The 14,343-nt window shown below is 58.8% G+C and overlaps 1 protein-coding gene across 2 annotated transcripts in view; it reads right to left on the bottom strand.

Moving 5' to 3' along the window:
• Nucleotides 1-8,984: 8,984 nt before the first annotated feature.
• Nucleotides 8,985-14,343, bottom strand: part of Disp1 (dispatched RND transporter family member 1) — a 127,457-nt gene continuing 122,098 nt past the window's right edge. For both annotated transcript variants that reach the window (XM_023710337.1, XM_004626949.2), the window contains one exon: nucleotides 8,985-12,601. In XM_023710337.1, the coding sequence (XP_023566105.1) occupies nucleotides 9,002-12,601 (3,600 nt within the window). In that variant the 3' untranslated portion in view covers nucleotides 8,985-9,001. The remainder of the gene's footprint in view (nucleotides 12,602-14,343) is intronic.

Below are 14,343 nucleotides of genomic sequence, written 5' to 3'. Positions count from 1 at the left end.
TCCCTTCCTACGTGGGTATGCAGGCCATGTCCTCCTGTCTCCGGCCCCTGTAACAGCCTAGCTTCACCAGGCTCTGCCATCGTGTGAGGACACTCAGGGACACATCCAGGCTGAGGCTCAGGCCAGGGCTGAGTCCTCCAACCTCATCTGTCACCACGGCCTCTGTTAACCTCCGCATGCGATTGCTGTTTCTCAGAAGAGTCCACTCCCAGGCTTGGCCACAGCCCATGAGAAGTCCTGTTGGACCCAACAGTGCCAACCACACTCAGGACGCGGCATACCCGGCATATCCCCAGTGTCCCCATCCTGCCAGCAGGTCAGAGAGGCCAAGCAGCTTGCCCTCCTCAGACACAGGCCACGCTGATGACAGGACCGAGGGGCAGAGGCCAGCGTGCAGTCTGATCTTGGTCGGCCTCGTGGCCGGGTCATTTCCCCAGCTGTAAGAATGTAGCAGGCTGCCTCCCTTCTCCTCCTGCTGCCTCCAGGGTGCTAACGCCATGCTGGGCCCCTCTGCCCCGCTGGGAACTTCCAGTGTTGCTGAGCAAGAGGCCCGGCACCTGCGCTGCCCCCGCCCGTGCCCAAGGGCAGCAGGGCTGGGGCAGTCAGCAGGGGTGTAGGCAGCCTGAGGGCTCCCACAGGGCAGTGAGCAGCTGGACTCTGGGCCAGCAGACGGGAGGTTGGTGTAGGAACATAACCCCATCTCTGAACGAGGAACAAAGGATTCTGAAAAAGGAAAAATAAGTCTGATGAAAACTAGGCAGGATCTCTATACTAAAAATCCAAAGCCATGACTGGGTGGCATGAGAGGCACAAATGAAAGCCCACAGGTGTGTTTACTACACTTGCAAATGAAAGGTTTACTGCCCCCGAGATGTCTCTGCTCCCTAACAAAGCCACAGAAATCATAGTCCAAGTCGGGGCAGGTTCCCTTGCGCCTTGAAAGCTGATTTTGAAACTTACATGGAGGCCCAAAGGATGAACCACGACTGTCTTGAGAAGGTGCGAGCTACCCAGCTTTAGGGCCCCGTGGGCAGTTTCTGCGCTGCGGTCACTGAGTTTCCTGAGCAGCCCTGCAGACCGCAGTGAGTGTTGGCACAGCATCCGCAAGCCAGGGCCCTGCCACTCATGTGCAGGACACGCGTGGGGGACGAGATATTGGAGGACCAGGAGGAGACAGAACCAGCAGTGTGGGCAGCAGGAGGCCAGGTGGGCCTGCCCACCAAGGTCAGTGGTCATCAGTCCAAGCCGGGAGCACTGGGCACCCAGGTGCCCTCCCCTCGGCTGGCACAAAGCAGGCAGGGGCTGGACTTCCCAGGGCCACATGTGCCCCGTGAGCCACACCACAAGTGAGGAGTTTGGGGTGGTTGCTAAGGAGGATCCCAGGCAGGTGGTTGAGCCAGGGCCAGGGAGCTGGAGACAGGCCATGAGGGGGACAATGACCCCAGTGGAGACTGTGACCCCAGCGTGGTGTGTAGAGGCTGGGGGAGCACTGAGATCTGGAAAGGGCAAGGACAGGGTCAGTAGATCCTAGGAAGGCGGACAGATGTGTCGTATGCTTTCCAGTGAACCCCGGCATGACAGCTGACTGTCCTGCATGCTTCACCCCGACCCAGGGGCTTGGATCTGTTCTGAGCAGGAGACAGAACAGAATTTGGGCCAATCAGGGGCTCTGATAAGAAAGCTTGAGCATTTGCCAAGTTGGGCCAGTCAGCAGGGCCCAGGCTTGATCCCGCTCAGGCCTGCAGCGGCTGGGTGAGCAGCACTCCCTCCCTTTCCTGGCTGGTCCCAGAGGCTGCTGTGAGCCCTGAGCACCAGCGGCAGCACAGGTGCTGGTCAAGCGAGGCTGCAGACTGTTCCTGGGTGGCGTGGACCAGGACGGTCCTGAAAACCTGCTCAGGATTCTTGCCACACTGGTGTGGACACAGCAGTCACCTGAAGAGTGGCACACATGAGATGGTTAACCCCACAGGGCTAGCGGCCTCTAGAGGCCAGCAGCTGATGACCAGCAAGGGGTTGACCATGCAGGGCTGGTGGCAGTGACAGCAGCAGGGACCAGCACCTCACCACGGGCCTCACCTGGGTGTGGTCCAGGCGCCAGGCCCGGGCCTGGAGCACCGATTCCAGAGCTTGGATGGACTGCGCTGGCTCACAAGTCCTGTGTGGATGAGCAAAGGAGCCCCAGGCCATGGCCACTTCTGGAGCCAACCAGCAAGTGTGGCGACGAACAGGAGGCCAGGCCTCGAGGGACAAGAGGGAAGCCTGGGGAACGACCCCTGGGTTGCTCAGAGACTCTGAAAATCCAGGAGCTTTAGGGAGAAGTGGCAGAGAAAGGGCAGCTCTGCCGCTCCCCAGGCACAGTGGGGGACCTAGCAGCCCACAAGAGGCTGGGGGACTGGGAGAGCAGGGGTCCTGGTTTCTATCAGGGGCTGTAGAGGGAGGGACACTGAGGACAAGGAGTGTGGGGACAGAGCCGTGTGTGGCCCTGGAGGCCCCCAACCCCAGCTGCAGGAGTCATCTCCCCAGCCCACGCTCCTCATGCTGACCATCCCAGCAGGTCAGGAGACACAGGCTGCCCACCGCAATGGTCTGGCTCTTGGCCCTGCCACCTCCCTGCACTGCAGAGCCCAGGCCTGCAGCAGTCTGCCCCTCTTCGCTTCCCGTCCCCTCTTCCTGCCCCTCGGGGGTCCTTGTCCTTCCCTGCTGGAAGCCATGCTTGGACCCCACCTCCACCTCTGCTTCTCTGCAGATGACTCGCACCTCACCAAGCACCCCTGCCCTGCCCTGCCTTGCCAGCCAGCATCTTTTCTAAGGGTCAGTGAGGGCTCTAGTCACTGTCCCTGAAGCTCTTGGGAATAGGAGTGGGGACAATGTTCTCCCTCTAAGTGGAGGAAACTGAGGCAGGGTGGTTCCCCATCCTCAGAAAGCTTCCTACACTCCAAGGACAGACATCTCAGAGGGCTTTGCCCTAGTGGCTTTCCTGCACTGTCACTACCTGTCCCATTTTTTCTCTCTTCTTTCCTCTTTCTCCTCCTCCTCCTCCTCCTCCTCTTCTTTCTCCTTCTCTTCCTAACCAGGCCATGGAGACAAAACCCCTGGGGTTCCTGCCTGGCCCAGTGTGATCTCCACAGCTCTAGGCCCCAAGCACTTAGGCACAGTCCTGACTCTGTGTCATGTCCCTGGCCCTGCACCTGCTGTGTCTTCTCTCCTGTGGGCCTGAAGTCAGTTTTTCCATCTACAACCTGCTGATGACTGGAGGGGGCACTGGAGTTGGACCCCTGCCTCTGTGGTAGAGCTGGGATGGCAGGAGAGAGGATGCACCCCAGATCCTGGCACTGTCCTGCTGGCGTAGCACTAGGGGTCCATCAGGAACCTGCTGGCCCCAGCAAGCCAGGATGAGCCCCAGCCCTGGACCATGGCCAGGATCCAGGATGGGGTGTGCTTGGGTGGGGTTGCGTCCTGGCATGGAGACGCAGGACCTCTGGGGCAGGGCTACGGGGCCCTCTGGTCTGTGGGCAGGGGCTGGGCAGGGTGGGCACAGCCTCCACACTGTTCCCTGCAGTGTTGGCACCTACAATTTGCTGGTAGAGCATTTAATCTGCACCTTAACAACCACCCAGCCCTCACAATGCCTAACAGTCCCCTTCTTCTGAGTTGTCACAGGGAGGGTGCAGGGCAGGGCACAGAGAGGCCTGGCCAGCAGAGGGAGAGGACATGGGAGCAGGGAGTGCTGGAGCGCAGGCCAGGCTGAAGGTGCCTGACAGCTGCAGCTATCACACCTCCCTCCCCCAGGAGGTGGCAGCCCTGGCTACAGGGCAGGTGGGGACATGCAGGCGCTTCCTGCCTTGGGGTCCCCAGGCCTCTGATATGCTCCAGACTCGAGAGGCAGGAGCAGTTGCTCCCTGACGCCCACCTGTCCCACAGCTGCAGCCTGAGACAAACCCTGCCAGTTGGGTGGCCAGGGCCCTGGGACTAGGGGAGGACAGGACACTGGGGGAGGAGGGCGAGCCCTCATGGCCGGCTAGACCTGGTGTGCAGGCTGGGCCCGGCCCTGGGGACACTGTTCATGTGTGCTCCTGGGAGTCCTGCCTGGACAGTGACACAGAAGCACAAGCACACGGCTCCCTGGCTCTTCTCCGGGAGTCTCAGCCCAGACGAGGCGTATGGGGTGCTGGGAAGTGGCCGATCACACTTGGTGACACAGGCCTCTCTGTCTCTAAAACCCCAAAGCCCGCACGTTTCAAAGGCCTTGCTGCTGCATACAGCAATGGTGAGAAAATGCCTGAGATGGTTGAATCTTCTTATAATGTTTTCCTCATTCCTCATTTTCACTTTTAGAGATAGGTCCTATCCACGTTGCCCAGCCTGGCCCTGAACGCCTAGGCTCCAGCGCTTCTCCGGCCTCAGCTTCCCCAGGTAGCTGACACTACAGTGTGGGAGCCGCCTCATCTCCCAATTTAAAACCATCTCCTGCAGCCACTCGCTTTGCGAACCCTCTCTTCTGGGGCATGGGGTAGACCCCGCGGTCCCAGGGTGGGGCTCCTGTCTCCCAGCCCTGAGCAGTGGACCTTCTGTCAGGACACTGGCGTGAGAGGTGGCAAGCATGCCCTGGCTCCAGCAGCAGGTCCAGAGAGGTCAAACAGAAATAGCAGATGCCTGTGACCCCGGGGGCAGACTGAACAAGCCCGCGGGGAGGCACACGGCACTGCCCTGCTCCCCGGACTGGTGCACCCGTCCTCCACGTTGGTGAGGGAAGCATGCAGAGGCCTCTGTCAGCCTGACCCTCCATGGCCGTCAGTGAAGACTAAGATGGCCTTGAGGAACTGTGTGAGCTGTTCGCACTGACGTGACAGTGTGGGGAGAGTCCTGGCCCAGGGTTGCGACAGTTACCACGTCCTCCCCAGGGCGGCATCTGTACCTGATCTGGTCTTCAGAGCACACTGGTCTGCAGGAATGGCTGCACTCATCTGGAAACCGCCTTTCCTCTCTTCTGCCTGCTCTCCGATGGGACACGTGCGTGTGTACCAAAGTGCTGTCTAAGGTGCCGTGCTGGGGCCTGGCAGAGGAAGGCCAAGTGACCAAGGCGGCTCTGCAAGAACCAGGCGGCGGGTCAGGGCTCTGGTCCCCGTCGCGACTGATGTCATGCACAATCAGGAAGCAAAGGGAAAGGGACAGCATCGTGAAGGACAGCGGGAACACTGTCAGAGGTACACTCGCTCCTCAGGGCCATTTACACAGCTCTGCAGAGGACACTGTCAGGAGAGGCTCGTGGCTCTGCACACCCACCCCTCACACTTGACTGTGGCCAGGATACCGAGAAACAGCCGCCACAAGGCCTGAAACCGGACAGCACAGCATAGGCTGAAAGAGCTGGGAGCAGAGCATCTGCCAGGAGGCCACGAACGGACGCAGGCAGCTGTCGCTTCCACTCACCTGTGCTGCCCTGAGGGCCCTAGAGCCCGCCTGAGCCGTGACTTCTGCAGCTACTGCCTGTGTTGCAGACTTGGTAACATGTAGTTCCTACACCCTGCTAGAGATTTGTTTTCTTAGGCTGGCCGAGCAGCCTCTGTGTAATCTTGTTTAGATTACTAATGTGGGAAATTCTTTGACCTCTAAAGGGAAAATCCTCTTCTGCTTTTAAGTGAAAGTCCAGTTTATTAACCAGAAATGTCTGCTTAGGACTGAGCCCTGGGTTAAACTCTTAGCACCACAAAAAACAAGTCCTATTAGCAGACGGAAGAGGAACAGAGTTATGCTGCCACTTTGCCTCCAGACTTTACCTTTGGACCTCACTGAATTGAACGAAAAGTACTACAGAAAGTTACATGAAAAAAATAAGAAATTATAAAGATAAATATGGAAGTTTATCTCAGTTGATTTGAAAGCATGGAGCTTAACTCTTGCTTCATTGCGATGGTCACAGACTTGGTCAAAAAACGATGGATAGCTAGACATTGGCTAACGTCCCCCAAAGAGGACACGTGGCAGGTGGCACTGCTCCTGAGGAGCTGGTCTGTGGACTTAGCTTTTTACTCCCAAGAGAGCATAGCTCTTGCGGTTGGCAACAATCAAGCCAAGGACCATGCTGGCCAGGAAGAGCCACCTCCCGGGTGGTGACTTCCGGGTGCTTTATCCATGTCCCTCTCCCAAAGTGACCCTGCAGCTCCAGAGAGGGACAAGTGTCCCTCATGCTCTGCCATGCCCTGGCGGGCACCGAGTCCCCAGCTTCCTGTACCTGCTGCGGCCAAGGGTGCGTGTGCAGAACCATGAGTTGATCCTGGTTTTGCGCTGTCAGAAGCAACAGCCCGCTCCAGGCGGCTGTGCCGTGACAGGCCCCACAGGCGACTGCTCCTCCTGTATTAACAAGTCTCCCCGGACTCATGTCTACCCACGTGGCCATCTGAGCCTAGGAAAACCCAAGTGGACGTTTGAAGTTTTAAAAAGCACAGGTCTAATTTTTTTCTTCCACAATGACAAGTTAGTTGTTTTGGAAGTCACCCATTTGCACAGCACTTCATTTGGAAACTGTCCTAACCGCTGGTGGCCGGATGGAGACAGCAGGAACAGGAGCGCCTCTGAAGTCCCCGGGGACCGCATCTATGAAGTCACCCTTCAAGCCACCCCTTGCTGAAGTTTACGGTGCTACACAGAAATGAGGGCACAGCTCGGCCTCCTCAGCGGCCACCATAGGAGGAGGACGTGCAGCTCAAAGCACAGACCGGACGCGAGCGCACCGTGCAGTTTGCTCACCCAGTGCTGCGTCTCCGCATGAAAACTCCTTGCTTCCTGGCCTATTCTGTCTCAAGCAGGGATTTGGAAGGTGGCTCTGCAGGGAAGAGGCCTGGAAGGGGTCCCAGGGATCCTGACCTCGATGTGTCCTGCGCTGGTGACCTTCCTAGTGTGCATTTCTCAGTGTGCGGCGCAGCCGCTCCCCGTGTCGGTGTCCACCTCCTGCTTTCCGCAAGCCTAGATACAGACTGTGAACCTGGAACAGAACTGGAAACAGCAACCCTTCGCTGCCCAGCAGTGTGGAACGGAGGAGGATTTGTTTTTTGGCAGGGGGGCTGGCTCAGGCTGCCTTAAGGGCAGGTCTAGCAAGGCCTGTGGAGCTGGGGATCCCACCGAGGTATCCTGCAGACGGCCCTCAGCAGTGTGGAATTGAGAAGAAAAACTTGTAAAGCTTCTGGTCTCTGCAAGCGAACTCTTACGATGCTGCATGAGGGTTGGGTGTGGCGCTCTGCTTGAGCTCTCACCTTGCATGCAGAAGGCCCCGGGTTTGATCCCCAGCACCACAAAAACAAACAAAAAAGCAAACAAACAAGCTGTGTGAAAACAGTGAATTCAAGTACAGCCTACAGATGGGGAGCACATGGAAAGGCTCAGGGCTCATGCAAGGTGGGGGGGGGGCACAGGGAGTGTGGGCAGGAAGGGCTCCTAGGGCCCCAAGCTGGGGACGGAAAGGAGCCTGCCTGAGGGATATCCGCTGCCTGTGCTCAGCTCCCACGGCCTCGGCCATGTCCCTGCTCGCAGGAGCCTTCCGGGTGAGACCAGCCCCTGCACTCTCCCCGTGCATGTTGAGAAAGCACCTGGACATGTGCACTGCCGGCCACTTGGTGCCGTACTTGCAGGGCCAACAGAGGCAGGGTGCGGTGCCCGAGTCCTGCTGCTGGGCGGGCCCAGCCCGGAGTTCATGAGACCCCAGCTGCAGCAGCAGGGACACTGATGCGGTTTGCAGGTGGCTGCCAGGCCACCTCCGTGTTGCTCCCTGTGAGGGGAACTCACAGGAACCTGCAGAGGAAGCACAAGAAACGTGTCCTGAGGACCAGCATCGCTCCGCCAGTGTCACAGCTGCCGAAAGCCCCGTGACCAGCCAGGTACTGTGCGAGCCGAGGACATGAGCAAGTGCTATGGCAGCTGCTCATACATCTGAAGGGACAGGCAGGGAAAAGCCAGCGAGGCTTTCTTCGGGCTTAGAGACCAGAACCAGGACAGCTGACAGACCTCTATCCTAGCGGGTAGTGCAGTTCCTGCCACTGCAGAGTGCAGGTCAAAGCTGGAAGCTGCTGGACAGGGGTGGGGTCTGGCACAGGTGGGTGGGAGTCACGGACCCCTGCACCCCCTTCCCAGCCGTGCCACCTAAAGGGTTCCCCAGATAGTTCGCAGTCACCCACTGCTCAACCTCCCTGGGGCAGGCGGAGGCAGAGGTGTCTGCTGCTCGCTGTGCTGCTTGAAGGTGGCGCCGCGCCGCTCGCGGGCGCTTGGTAACTCGAGCTTCTCGCAGGAGGGAGGGAGAGCCTCCAGGCAAGCTAAGGGCTCCCTACCCAGATGCCTCAGGCCCCGCACGCCGCCACAGGTCCCCACCGCCCGAGCGAGCCTGAAGCCCAGCGCTGTTCTGCGCGGGCTCCCTCGGTGCCGAGGCGCCTGGGTGAGGCCTGTAAATCCGGACCTGTAGGAAGGACACCAGTGCGGGTGCGCTCAGTCTGCATAAATAGGAGGCACCATAAAGGTGCACGGTGATTAATTTTTAAACTTGCTGCCTCACCCCCCCAAAGAACACCACACCGTAAAACCCTTCCTGTCTTAATGCGGATGTGATTTAGCTCTAGACCCCAGATGAAGTGGCCCTGTGGGGTGAGAGCAACTCCTACACGTGCTCTGGGAAGTCCTGTCTTAGTTACCACAGCTGAACCAAAATAAAGGTATCAAGGAAATATGAGAAGCGAAAATTCTAGGGGATTGAAAGGTCCACTGAATCCCTGCTGCAGAAGGGGAGAAAAAGACACACGGTATGAATGCAGAAAACCATCCCAGGAACTGTCCACTCCACTGACGGATACCCCGCTTAGGCTGGGGACGTGCCCACGGCAAGGGGGACCGGAAGCCCCTTCTCTGGACCAAGGCCGAGCCCACCAATCCCAGGTCCTGGGCTTCCTTTCCTGTGTCTGGAGTTCGCTCCCACTTAGAAGAACACGTGAGTGCTGTTCTGAGTTGAAGGCCATATTTATTAGAGTGTTTTTATTAACAAGCTCTCCCCAGCGAGCTCTGAGTGCATCAGGACAGCAGGCACGGTGGCGACGAGGCGTGGCGGCTGGCAGCCTATGGAGCTGCGCCTCTCTCTCACAGTACTGCGGCAGCTCTGCGGGCTGCCTGGGCCAGGCGCACGACGCGCCTCCCCCAGGAAACGGTTAAGTAGGAGTTCTGGTTCACTGTGGCTGAAATGTCCTGAGTCCCCAGCTGCACCAGCCTGGGACAGGCTCAGCTCAGCCCTCTCCTCGGCCCTATCATTCTGATGCTGTAGACCGGAGACTCTGCTTTTGGTCCTCCTGCTGCCCTCCCTGTGTCCCAAGTCCCTGTCTCCATGGAGTCCCCTTTGGTTATTCTCAGCATGGCAGTGTGCTGGCCGGTCACAGCCAAGGCCCCTGCAGGCCAGTGGTGACTGCCCCATGGCCTGGGGGTCAGAGTCTGGCCTGCCAGTTGCACCAGCCTTGCCACAGTGCTCGGGCACCTGCACACGTGGTGCCTGGTGGGGGCAGCAGTTCCGAGGCGGGGTGCTCTGCATTGTGGGTGGTTTCCCACATCCCTGCAGGCAGGGACAGTTGTGCGGGTGCAGGTGTGGGAGGTGATGCACAAAGCCCTCAGGGGCCTGCTGTGGGGCCTGCAGAGGCGCCACCCTGTTCTGGGTCTGCACAATGCCGCCTGCAGCAGGGGAACAGTGGCCACACGTGGTGTCACCCCCCTGCTGATAAGAGTGTGGGCTGCAAGTCAGGAGTCTGTAGGTGTGTGGGCAGCACCGCTGATTGAGGGAGAAGAAGGGGTGCGTACGGTGTGGCTCGGGGCAGGGTGGGAGCAGGGCAGTGCTTGAGTCTGCCCTGGAGCTCTGGCCCTGCTCCCCAGCACAGGCTGTGAGCCAGGGCACCCCCGAGCGCCCCGCCGGGCTACCAAGCAGCTCAGCACAGAGGTAGGTCTCCTCTGGCACAATCTTCTCTGAAGCATGGTTTTGGGATGCCAGTGGTTCCAACTCATAAAACTCCTGCTCCCCTTCTGGCTTCTGGTCCTGGGGCTCTAGATGGTAGGCATGCTCAGGACGGGCTTTGCTCTGGCCACCAGGCTCTGGGGACAGGGTGTGGGTAAAGGAACTGCACTGGAGCTTCCGAGGCAGTGGGATCTGCCCACAGGAGCCCTGTGGCCCAAGGCACCGGCACATGCACTGGAAGAAGAAGGTGGCAAAGGCCCAGCTGACACACATGACGAGCATCATGAAGGTGCCTAGCTGCGTGTAGGCCAGCACGGTCGATGGCATCATCATGGCCCCAGCAACGAAGGTGGTCAGGGCGGCCATGGCAATGGCTGAGCCCATGCGGCTCAGAGAGAAGGTCACTTTGCCCTCCCGGTCGGGGTCTGGAGCCAGGCGGTATGCAACCCCGTAGTGAACGGCAAAGTCTACGGACAACCCCACGGCCACTGAGATGGTGACAGACTCCAGGACGTTTAGCTCCCAGCCCAGCAGGACCAGGGAGCCCACGGTGACAAAGATGGTGCCAGCAATGGAGACAATGGCATAGAGACTGATGACTGCATTCCGTGTGGTCAGCAGCATCACACTGAAGGCCACTGCCACCGACAGCCCCATGGCTATGAGCGTGCCATCCGAGAGGCTGTCCTGGAGGTCATAGAACTCCAGGTTGCTCACAAACCAGCCATTGCCGAGGCCCTCGGGCGCAGAGCGCAGCTCCCGGGAGATCCACGCGTCTACCTCGCTGTAGAACTGGTGCATCTTCTCGTAGGCCAGAGTGAAGAGGTGGGCACTCTGGAACTCCAGCACCACGGCCCGGATGGTGTCATTCACGTCGAAGCGCGGTCCCGGGGTCCTGCTGTCCAGATGGTAGCCTGTGCTCCTCTCCAGCTCCATGATGGCCCTCTTGATGCACAGCTCGAAGACCTCCTGCTTGTAGGGGAAGCTCCAGTGGCTGCAGCATGGGTACAGGGCCGGCTCATCACAGTCCTGGTTCTCCATCCACTGCTTGAAGGTCTCAATGAAGCAGCTGGTGAAGTCCTGCTCGTCTGTCTGATGGAAGAAGGTCTGGTTCCTCAGCTTCTGACAGAAGTGCAGAATCCAGGCCTGGGATGCAGGGCTGGCGATGTTGAAGCTGCTGTCCAGCGTCAGCTTGCCCTTGCTCTTTGGGTTGAGTGGGTTGCCATTGTCCTCAGGGGACACGCCCCAGACCACAGTGATGGGCATGTGGAGCTCCTCGCCATGGTGCACACGCTCGAACATGAACTGCTTCTTGTACTCTGCATCGTAGCGCTCAAACGGGTGGGACGCGCGGAATACCTGGAACTCCGACAGCTCCAGTGAGGGCAGCTTCATCTTAGGGTTCACACACACGATGTAGGCCCCGCCCACCGTCAGTGCGAGGAACCACAGGAGCCACAGGTAGCGAAACTTAATGACAATGCACGGCAGCACCTTCTCAAAGAAAATCCGGGAGGTCTCGGAAATGGCCATGAGCAGTTGGTGGCACTTCTGGCAGGCCACCGTCCAGCAGCTCTTGTCATCGTACAGCGGCTGCTGGGGTTTCCGGAAGCAGCTGAAGCTGTTGAGCAGGTAGCGCTCGTGTAGCACCACCGCGGCCGGGAGCCATGTGACCATGAGGATGTAGTTCACCAGGATGGCCGTGCCTGCGTACACGCCGAAGCACCTGATGGCTGTGATCTTGCTGACGTAGTTGGCGTAGAAGGCGGCGGCGGTGGTGAAGCTGGTGACGAACATGGAGAGGGCAGCGTGCTGCAGGGCGGTGCTCACCGTCTCTGCGGTCTCGGCGTGAGGCTTGTCACACTTGGTGTAGGTCCACACGTCACACAGCACAAATGCATCGTCAGCTCCAATGCCAACCAGAATGATTAGTGCAGTGAGGTTCATGAAAGGGAAAAACTCGAAGCTAAAGACAACACGATAGAGGAAGTAGGAGACGATCAAGGAGCTGAGGATGGCGAACATTGTCATCAGCGTAATGAACATGGACCGGGTGTAGACACACATGACCAGCAGGACAATCCCGATGGCGATGGCTGGGTACACAGTGTCCATCAGTAGATAGTCCTGGAACAAGCTGTGCTTGATGCCGAACTCGATCCCAGTGACGGCTGTCACGCCATCCGAGGAGTTCCAGTTTTCAAAGTTGTCCAGGTAAATGTTCATCATGCTCTTACCCTTCTCTGTGGGCGAGAAGAGCATGCTGTGCTTGAGCGCCGGGGGGGCATGGCCAGCCGTCCTGGGGGCGATGAAGTCCTTGTCCACCAGGTAGTGCAGGATCTGGTACACGGCGTTGTGCTTGGTGCACCTGCGCGGCACACTGGTGCACTTGAGCTGGTCCTTCCTGCGGGCAGCCGCGTCCCAGCAGTCCGGCCCCAGTGTGCCGTTCTGGTAGTGCTTGGCACAGGTGCGGAGCAGCTTCAGGGTATGAGACACATCTCGCTCCACGATGTTCTGACAGGACGACCTGTTGTTCAGGATGGCGATGTAGTTCCCCAGTGTCCAGCTGGGGCAGCAGGAGGCGGCCGTGGTCCTCTGGCAGAGGTCGCCGAACTGGGGGTGGGATCTGATCTGGGGAAGACACGCAGGACGTGGTTAGACGCTGCGCGGGGGCGATGCCCCCTGCTTCAGAAGAGTGACAGAAAGCCAGTGACGATCTGACCTTGGACCCCAGGATCAGTCTACACACTGGTGAGAGTCCCCAAAGTGCTTCCTGCGGTGGGTTCTAAGTTGCTCTATTCTGGGCTACACACCACTACACGCCTGAACACCAGTGTGAAGTGGGGCAGCCGGCACAGGTCTGGAGGATAAAATTAACACATGCAGGCTTTTCAAGCCCTTATGTAAAGCAGCGTGGACAGCCTGCGAAGCCCGTGTAGACTCAGGGTTAAGAAAGCACATCAGAAACAAACCTGTGCCTTCCATTTGCTTGTTATCAGCAGGGACTTCTTGGTGCTGCAGGTTCATTACCTCAAGCAACACAGTGGAGGCCAGGACTGCCTCCCAGAAGACAGCTGTGGGCCGCATGTATGCTCCCAACACTCAGGCTAACCGCTAAGCCCCAGGCCAGGTCACCACGAGGCCAGCCCCTGGGGAGCGAGGGTGCCCTGAGTGAGCCCAGGAGCCTGACTGTCCTTTCACCATGCAGGACACACCGGAGCCCCCGCTGGGAGGAGCCGGGTCCAGACACCCCCGCAGGCCCCACCTCAGACTTGTCATTGCCCGAACTCAAGGGGCAAGTTCACCGGGTATAAATCCCAGCTGCAGCAGCTTGAACAAACTGAGGCAGAAACTGCCCCATGAATGAAACACCCAACCCAGCACTAGCCAAATCACTGGTGTCAAGAAGCACACAGATTTACACTGATTTTTTCCCCCTGAAATGTGGATAGAAAGTGGAAAGGTTTCTAAATTAAAACATCATTTTTAATCTAATTTTAAATGATGTTACCGCTAATAAGCAGGTGTTTCTTTAAATTCTTACAAAGGTTTTCAGGACGGCAGAAACCCGCTCCTGGAGCCCGCTGGTAATCTGGAGCAGAGGTGCAGGATGGAGGAGGACTGCACTCCACGGGAAGCCACTGCTGCTGAGCTAGCAGGCACCACTCTGGCTGCTGGGAAACAAAGTGCCCAGGCCCGGGAATCTGTGGAGGGCCGCGTGCTTCCTGGGCTGGCCCTCTCCAGACAGCCAGGCTTGCAGCATGTGGGTGCTACTGCAACCAAGAGGCTGGTGCCGTCCACACTGACTGCTGAGCTCCGACGGCTGCTGTCAACAGGCGGCGCCCGTGAGCCCCGGGGAACCATCGCCAGGTTCCACGGTGGCACTGGTCACAGCCTTTGCAGACTGCTCTGAGGACTCTCCCAGGGTAAGAAGCGAGGAGTGAGAAAAGCCGCCGTGCTCGGGCTCTTCTGACCCCCTGGAGCCAGGTCCCACATCCAGCCACGGAGGACCGGACCACAAGGAACTGTCTGTGTTTCCGAGAGGAAAGCTTTATGTTTTCATCTGCCCATGCACACAGCAGAGAAAATAGCCCTGGCCACCTCCACAAGATGACCAAACACAGTGATCCTCGCCCTCAAGCTGCTCAGGGGGTACAGGCAAGCCCCACGAAAACTGTGGCTGAGTGCGGCGGGCACAGCACGTGCAGGCCCTTACTGCCCCCACAGAGGGAGTGCGCAGCCAGAGTGGTGCTGACCCGTGCTCCAGAGGCTGAGGCAGAGGACTGCGGCTGAGTTCAAGTCCAGCCTGGACGACAGAGCAAAACTCTCTCTAAATAAAGGGAGGGCTGGGGAGATAGCTCAGCGGCATAAGC

Source organism: Octodon degus, unplaced genomic scaffold (assembly GCF_000260255.1).
Source record: "Octodon degus isolate 3935 unplaced genomic scaffold, OctDeg1.0 scaffold00017, whole genome shotgun sequence".
In the NCBI taxonomy this organism is placed as follows: Eukaryota; Metazoa; Chordata; class Mammalia; order Rodentia; family Octodontidae; genus Octodon; species Octodon degus.
This window is presented reverse-complemented; position numbering and strand designations above follow the sequence as displayed.